The 9162-nt window shown below is 32.8% G+C and overlaps 1 protein-coding gene across 1 annotated transcript in view; it reads left to right on the forward strand.

The window, feature by feature from the left end:
• Positions 1-8750, forward strand: part of LOC106468279 — a gene marked incomplete at its 5' end in the record, with an annotated part of 28528 nt that extends 19778 nt beyond the window's left edge. The window contains 4 exons of the mRNA XM_022397338.1: positions 3288-3507; positions 5083-5216; positions 7694-7919; positions 8418-8750. Coding sequence (XP_022253046.1) covers positions 3288-3507; positions 5083-5216; positions 7694-7919; positions 8418-8512 — 675 coding nt within the window. The remainder of the gene's footprint in view (positions 1-3287; positions 3508-5082; positions 5217-7693; positions 7920-8417) is intronic.
• Between the last annotated feature and the right edge of the window lie 412 nt (positions 8751-9162).

Genomic DNA, 9162 nt, shown 5'->3' on the forward strand with positions numbered 1-9162 from the left:
TATAGGATTGGAATCGTCACTAAGTTAAATATTTTATTCTGTATTTAAGTGTTTCTTAGTGATAATAGTGTAATAACATTATATGGTATGTTTTGTGTTATGACCAATAACACGTTAACTACAACACAAATATTTCAAAAATAATGATTATGATAGACTTGTAATGTCAATTTCGCATTTTATTGTCTAATTCATTGATATTTAAATATATATATATATATAAATGTTCATAGTTACTAAGGGGTATTCCACAAATAAGCCGACTAAATGTTCATAGTTACTAAGGGGTATTCCACAAATAAACTGACTCTTAAGTAACTATGAACATTTAGTCAGTTTATTTGTGGAATACCCCTTAGTAACTATGAACATTTAGTCGGCTTATTTGTGGAGTTCCCCTTAGTAACTATGAACATTTAGTCAGTTTATTTGTGGAATACCCCTTAGTAACTATGAAAATTTGGGTATTCCACACAAAAAAAAAACTGACTAAATTTTCATAGTTACTAAGAGGTATTCCACAAATAAGCTGACTAAACTTCGTGGGAACTTCTATATTTGTATATTTGATTTAGTATTAATATGTATATATATATGTGTATTTGATAAAAAAAGGAGAATAAATTTTCAATTTAAAAAAGAAACTTAAAAAAATACAAATGTTATCCCGGCGTGGAAGGTAAACTTAACATAAAAGTATTTAAAATCATGAAAAGTTTAGAATAGGCAAAATATATTCTCTTAAATATAAGTGTATGTAAAGAGTTGAGTACGCTAAACTAAAACGATTTTGGAGACATACCATGTTATTACAGTCCATGTGAACTATCTGACGACCATGTGTTATTTTCAGAAAAAACCTTAGTCGTAAGGCTGCCTTATCTAAAAAACAATCCCCTCCTTTCTGACTTTCCATAATTCATCTAATGTAAGAGGACAATGGTTTCCCAACGCCCATTTTTACAGTTCAATCACACATAAGTCAAGAGATGTTGTGTCCAGCGACTTGATTAGTTTTTTCTTCGTATGGAATAGTATGAATACCCCTTTCAATCTCCAGCTGTGTGGTAGGAAAGGTCCATACCATCGACCTGATAGTAAGCAGATTTCATCTCTGGCACAATATCCAGTGATGATCATGGATCCCTTCTAAAATATTTCGCGACATACCACTTTTAAAAACTTGTTTCACCCATTGACCGGTAGGAAATGTCACTTGTCACAGTTATCAATATACGAATGTCACCAATTACTGCCATTTTCCTCCCAGCAAAGTGTTTTCACACAGTTTTATGCAGTTGATTTCTTTCTTAAATATGTCGTGAAATCGACTTGTATATACGTGACTTATATCTTTTTCTAGATGGGGATCCTTCTCTGTTAAGTTAAATACTGTTGCCTGGCGCACGTGGACAGCTTTTGCCACTGATTTTTGAGTTTGTGGATTCACCTCTGTTACGAGAAGCTGCAAGTTCCTTACCATTGGGGTACAATTTATTGCATGCCTCGTTGTGTATGGTCTTAGTTCTCCAAGTTGACATATATTCCTTTTTTTTCAATGTCAGTAACTACAAGAGATATCCCACTCTTGTAAATTCCGAATCCCCAATCCGAACACATCTTTATGATCTCTGTGTATGAATAATCTGCGTCCAGAAGCGATCAATTTTAGGTGGCATCACACTACTTAGACACACCAAAGAATGCCAAAATGTAGTTCTAATGCATGCCTTCCATAGCTACTTTATATTGGCTGAGTTGAAAATTCAAAACCGTTTTAATATAAAGTATTCAACCCTCAGTGCGTACCTGTTGATAATATACAATGAGATATCCAATGAATATGGATTTGTGAGTGAATTTAGATCACAATAAGACTAACATTTACTTGAATTATACAGTTGTTGTTTTTCCATTACAATTTTCCGGTACTAAAAGTGTAAAATAAACTGCATTTTAACTACATTTCGTTTATACTATGACTGTCAACGAGGCATTTTTCTGAATACCAGAGTTAATCAGACCAGCTGGGTTAAAGCCACAGCCAAATTAAAATCTCGAAGTCTTTGGTTACAGTATCAAAGTGACAGTTAAAACACATTTTGTATCAGCTGTTTATGTGACATCGACTATAAAATAAGTAAGCGTGACATTACATCACAAAAAGACTTAAATAAAATACAACCGTTGTCACAGTTAGCAGTCGACAGTTTCAAAGGCAGCAGAACATATTTGAATTTCTGGAGGGAGGGTGACCAACGATATGGGGCACCTTATTTGCTATGCTAACTGTGACCATTGAGCGACTTTCCATGATAATTATACACAAGGCTCTTCCCTACAGGGTCAAAATTAGGGGTCACTTTCACCAAGTGCCCCCCCCCCCTATTCCACCACCTATTTATAGTTTCGTGTCATGATTAGCATCTCTTTGCTTAATTGTTGTCATTATTAATTATCTAATCTTAATATAACTCTTCAGGGAAAGTCTGCCAACATATAAAAAGGGGAAAAAATAGTAATCAATTTTTTAATGTTTCGTATTTTTTTTATTTGTAGAGAATTTACATAATTCTTAATTTGCGAAAAGTAATTATAATAATTCAGACCATATATGTGGTTCTTCTTTTAATTCTTTGGAGAAAAAGACTAATTTTAAATTATATACTTACTAACTTAAAAATATATATTATTCTGTTATTGCTGTAAGCCTGTTTGATTGTTTACACCGTAATAAAGTAATGTGAGTGTTTTCAATGAAGTGTACTCGAATTTATAATTGTACAGCATCTTTTTTGTATTGTTCTAACTTTTGTTTTGTTTTATTTAAACGTTTATATTGTTATTTGGCTAGATGAAGGTTTGATATAAAGAGATGAGCGCGTGGCTTCATGTATGGAGTTTTCTATAAAATTTTAGAACAGTTTCAGAAGTACAAAAACGCGAGTTAGGTTGGAGTGGATTATGACTGATTACTAAGTTGACTGTTTATCGTTACATGGAAGTTAGGCCTATCGCTCTATGAACGTTAGGTTAGTATGTGAAATCTGTAGAATTTGCAGTGGAAGATGTAAAACGCTTTCGTTGTCATAGGGTGGGTTGGACTTGGCATACTTTTTTACCATATAATTTAAAAGAACTTCTCTCAAAAAAAGAAATAGTTATAAAAATATATTCATATGTGATTAAATTCATCATATAAAGCACTTCGTTTGGTTGGTAACACATTGTAAATTTATTGTCACGGCATTTCATAAAACATGTTTTTTTGTGTTTTTTTTTAACAGCCACCCGAAGAGTTTTTAACTGCTTACCCAGAAAATGAACATATTGGTGGCCTGGTTAGTTCTAAATTAGGCCTTTACTTTGAAGTAACACCTGAACATTTTGTACGAGATACTATTACACTGAGGTGTTCAGCTGTGATTTCAAATAACTATTCTCTGAGCAGTGAAGAAATCATCATTGGTGGCAGCGTCTTACCTTCTAGTCCGTACCCAAGTATAGGTACTATAGCTTTCTGATTTTTTTTAATATTAATTGACTAGAAAATGCGATTTTGTTTTAAGTGTATTATTATAATAATTTTTTAACTAATTTCAGTTACATTTGATTATTGTAAAAATACTGTAAACGATAAAAACACAGTTCATCTAAATAAGGTTTTATTCGACCCTTTATGTACGCTTAAACATAATATGCAATCTCTCAGAACCTTTTCCAGAATGTACTTTTAATATTTCTCCTATGTATTTCTTAGAGATAAATGCGATTTTTATGTTCATTTTCCCATAAAACGCGTGAAGTTTCTTTATATACATATTTAATCTGCAGGAATTTAAATATTTAGTTATGTACAGAGAGCATTAATAGGAAAGGGGCTCATTGAAAAAAAAGGGGCCACTTTTTAAGCATTTAGGGCAAGGCGTTTTTTTTGGGGGGGGGCTTAAAGGAAACCATGGGAACCATGGGTTGCTTCTCGTCTGCGTAGGGTAAAATCCATAAGAAGCAAACATATTCCCACTCCTATGCAACTGATCTTATAAATCGTCTTAAAATCTAAAACTAGATGGTGAATTTTAAGTATTGACACTTAACAGCATATCACAATTATTATTATTTTTACTGTAAAGACCTACAAGTCTTGTGTGGCATTAATATTAAAGCTAAAATTCCCCACCCTAAACAACTCACACAAGCAGGTTGTGAAATTAGATGTATCTTTTAGTAGTTGGTGACAATTTTTTATGAGTGAAAAAGGGATTATTGGGGCATAAGGATAAGAAGGCAGGAGCTTCAGTCTAACCAGCCACCACCACGTTTTTTAAGTCACTAGGAATATATATTGGTCCACTACTGAAGAAATCAAATCAACGTTTTAAAAGAAATAAAGAAAAACATCCGATATGAAGCCATAAAAGTATATTAATTGTAAAATTGCTGGGCCGGGCCTGATATTTTAATCAGTGTGTTTGAATTGTGAATCCGAGGGGTCATAATTCGCGTCCTTTTGCCGCAAAAACGCGCTTCACACTTTGGAGCAGAATGGTGCTCTGTAAAAGTGGTGGTCAAATTCCACAACTCTGTTACATAAGAGTAGCCCAAGAGTTTGCAGTGGGTGCTGTTGACTAGTTGCCTTTCCTCTAGACCACCGGTCCAAAAGTAGGGATGACTATGTACAGATAACTTTTTTTGTAGCTATCAAACAAACAAGTACAAGCGAACATAAAAATTATTAGAGGTATCTTTTTCAAAGAATAAAACTTCATCCATTTCAGTACATAATTACCTGTTACACATTTTGAATGGAATCGAACTGCCCTGATCTATAATTTTCTTTCTTTCATAAGCAGCATTTTACATAATTGTACTTAGTTATTAGTTTGACTATTTTTTTTTTCAATTTTGAGTAATCATGCAGTTGGTGGTCGGTAAATTTGTGTTTGTGCATCCGTTCTATTTAACTATAAACATTCATACTTAGGCTTAAATTCGATCGATGATTGTCCTTTTATAAGCTAAAATAATTTCTCCAATACAGTTGGCTCAGTATTTTCTTCTTTTTTTGTTTTCACACTACAGGATCCAGTAGTGGAGGTCCTGTAATTACAGGTGGATATTCTGCTTATAGAATTGACGACATTGTGGATGTTAACTGCACCTCTGGTAGCTCGAAAACTCCACCGTTACTTCGCTGGTTCATAAATGAAAATCAAGTTAGTAGGTCTAGATAGTGATAAGTATGTTAACCTTCAGTTTGTATACCGTATCTGGGCGCCTAATTATATACCATAATTAAACTTTACATTTCTCAGAATGTGATAGTTGCTACTTTTCTATCATTCATTTTTTAGAAGCTTTGTAGTGTCCAGAGGCGCAAATTGCGTTTCAAAAGTGGAGTGGGAGGTGTTATATATGCTCTGCAAGAACACACCATACGAGTTTTGTCTAAGTATGAATTGTCTTTCCGCTGGGCCCAAGTGCTAGTGACTGGTGAGTACTTTAGTCTCTAATGAAAAATATTATATCACTATTGAAATGTGAGGGAGAAAATTCTCAATTACTGAAAAAAAGTAAGGGTATGTTCCCACTCACCGTGTAAATTACGCTTATGAAACATTGCAACCATACAGTTTTTATCAACCTGCTCTTTTATCTTTTCCTTTTTTCTATAATTCATTCCTCCGCAGACAAGTGAAATATAACCATTTTTGATAGCCTTTGTAGAAAGTGGGAGGGTCGATCCCCACACTTTTCAATCTGTCCCAGTAAAAATACATCAGAATTAGAGAAATTACTTTCAGGAAAAGCAGGAGAATGCATAAAATCTAATTCAGAACAGCTCTAAGGCGAGCCCTGGACCTCGAGCGTAATTGGTGCGTCTGTGTAGCTCATTTTCTCTCTTTGCTCAGTCAGATAAACCTTGCTCTCCCCTACTATTAATTTGCCTCCCACACCTCTGATAAATTTTTAATTTTTGTAGCTTTCACTATAAAGTAGGCTCTACTGCAGTATATACTCCTGCTTTTAGTTTCAAGTCTATAATATATTGGCTTAGATTATAGTAGGGTTGTTTTTGCAAATGTTTCCTAGTTTGTTAAAGAATTCTTTACCATATGTTTGGTTATTTCTAAAAAAATTCTACTATTTAAAAAATAAATTAACATCTATATTTTCTAAGTTTTATTGAGGAAAAAAAATAGGTATTGAAGTTATCGTTAATGGCGACAAATGAAACATTTCTGCTCTTTCAAATTCCTCCTGGTACAGGCAATACCTTAACTCATGGATAAATAATCTCATTCTGAGTTGAAAGAGGCTGGTTTATAATCCAAGAGAAGTTTTATTTCAAAGTGTACGTCTTATATCCTGAAATACAGGTTAAAATTACACCCAGTATGTAGGGGTGGCTCGGACTGTTAATCGAAATGGTATTTTAAATATCTCCTCAATATGTCATTAGAACTTTACAATACTATACAGTGTTTCGTTTTATAACAATATCTATGTAATGACTGAGTCACAAGTTCTGCGAATGTCTGTAAATATCATAGTAGAAAGTTTGAATTTCTTGTTCTTCTTTCTTCTGCTTCTTTTTTATTACATGATAACTCAAAAACCAAAACAATGGTGTCAACCAATTTCACTGAGGTAACATAGTTTCAAACGGAATATCCGCTTTTATAAGTATTATTAATAACTGGTGATAATTTAATAAAAATCATAATTTTTGTGTAAACGATGTTATCATTACCCCTTGAAGTGAGCTTTATTATATAAAGTTAATGTTCCTTTAAAAAGCTTAAGTACAGGGTGAAACGGGAATTACTAACCAATAATAGATAAACAATAAATATTACATTTGGAACCTCGTGTATTTAGAACTTGGTTATAGATACAACGTTTCTATGTCTATTGAAACACTGCATTAGAAAACAAGTAAAGAAAAACTTTTTAAAAACTAAGTAAATATTATGATGGCTAATATTAATCCTTCAAAAACAATGCAAACAAGATAGTAATGATGGCATTTGCATCATCCCTACATAATAACACAGGCAGGAATTATAACTATTCAATCCTAATTGAGTTTAATGTATCCTATTTTTGTTTGTTTATAGCTAAGCACAAAGCTACGCAATGGGCTATATGTGCTCTGCCCACCACGGATATCGAAACTTGGTTTCTAGCATTGTAAATCCGCAGACATCCTGCAGTGTCACTGGGGGGCTCCTATTTTTGTCTTTTAATATTCTACTGTATGCCTGTTCTCTTATGTGTGGATGATGGAATGCCATCCCTGCTATCTTGTATCATATGTGCTTTGAATATTTCTGTAAAAACATTTTGACTCTCTGATGGGACTTTTAAAGTCTATTAAAAACCGTCTTAAAACTGCTGCTCACGCTGTCGGGAAGGACATTATGCTGCGAAAGATGTTGGTAAAAAGAATTTTGAGCATGTATGCATGAACTTTACTGTTACTGTGATGCAAAATGTAAGCATGCATGCTATAGAATATACGAAAAAGTTAAAATGTGTAATAAGACAGGGATTTTCATATTACTGAACAATATTACGTGTTTTATGTTTCTGGGAAAAATAGAGACATGATCGCTTACATCGTTGTTCTGTAAATATCATATACATCACTGTGTAAACTGTAACTATGCTTATTTCTTTTTCTGTTTAGGCCAACAGTAGGTACCTGGTGAATTACCCTTTACTTTTTGACAAAGCTGAAATCATTACAGCTTCTCTAGGACTGAGATTTATTGTAAAAGAGAAACATTTTCAGAACGGAGAGATGCATCTCAAGTGTACTTCGACCTTATCTGAAGTTATGAATATGACTACCAAGAGACAGATATTTGGCAACCATCATAAAAATTCGGGATTTCATGCATCGGAAAGCGAAGGTGCGAAAAGATCTATCAGAGCAAACAGTATTTTAAGTCTTTTATACGTTTAAAAATATCTAAGATGCTAGATGCTCTTTGGCTGAACTTAAATAAAATAGCGTTATTCAAAGTCTTTTATATACAGTTTTTTAAAGTAAGTCTAAGACAATTATATATAAATCCTGTGGCAATCTTATGTACAGAATTCAAAATTATTGTAAAACTTATTTGAGTTACGTGGGCGTGTGCACAAAAGATGTAAATGCTTTTGGTGAAAATTAAATATCTTTAAATATTAATTTATTTAAGAAATATGGTTCTTCTGACAGTTAATAGACATATCTTTCCGAAGCATTTAACAAGTAGAGTTAACAGAGAAAATAATAATAATTTCGTGTATATAAATGTGTCTTATATTATAAAAGGTATTCAGATAAAAAAAAACTACGAATGTTGCTTTGAAACATTTGGAAATAGTTCTGATAATTATTTTTCATTTTTAATTTTCTATTACAGCTCGTGGAAATTGTGCTCGTCCAGTGAATGGTCTTTTCCTTCCTGTGACTCTGTTCGTCGTAACTGCTGTAAAACCTGTGGCTAGGCCAATCTAGTGTTTTATTTTCCTTTTTTTTTTTTTTTTACACCGTGCTCCAGAGTATTGAGAGTTAGTGAAAAATGAGAGCATGATGATACTCCTTTTGCCTGTATGTTGATATAGTTTGAACATACATTCCATTAGTTGGTTGATGACCTCTTTACGTACAATGTATACTTGAGAAAAAGTGCACTAAAAAGAATTTAATCAGAAATAGATGGTGTAAAATAAATCATTAAACAGACTCAGTGGAAGCTTACGTGCAGTTCTCTATTTGTTCAACGAATCTTATATATATATATATACATATAATTGATATAGAGGGTTAAAACCTCAGTCTATTTTGAGAGGGAGTTCAACAAATGATCAGCAACACAAAAAATAATTATGGTAATTATACTGGTTGATTACGAAGCCGGTAAAGTTCTATTATAGATAAAAACTAAAATTTTACGAACATTATCTTTATTAAACTTACATTAAAATTTTCTCAGTTTGTTGTTGTTTTTCACAAATATCAATATAAAACAAATAGTTTTGTGAGAATTAACAAATATTTCATATTAAGATCGAATAATATTACATAGGCTGGTCTGTAGAGGTTGTCAAAGTCAAAATCCTCTAAAAATCTAAGCGCGGATGTTATTGTAGTTTAGCTACGCATTG

This window comes from Limulus polyphemus, unplaced genomic scaffold, assembly GCF_000517525.1.
Source record: "Limulus polyphemus unplaced genomic scaffold, Limulus_polyphemus-2.1.2 Scaffold87, whole genome shotgun sequence".
In the NCBI taxonomy this organism is placed as follows: Eukaryota; Metazoa; Arthropoda; class Merostomata; order Xiphosura; family Limulidae; genus Limulus; species Limulus polyphemus.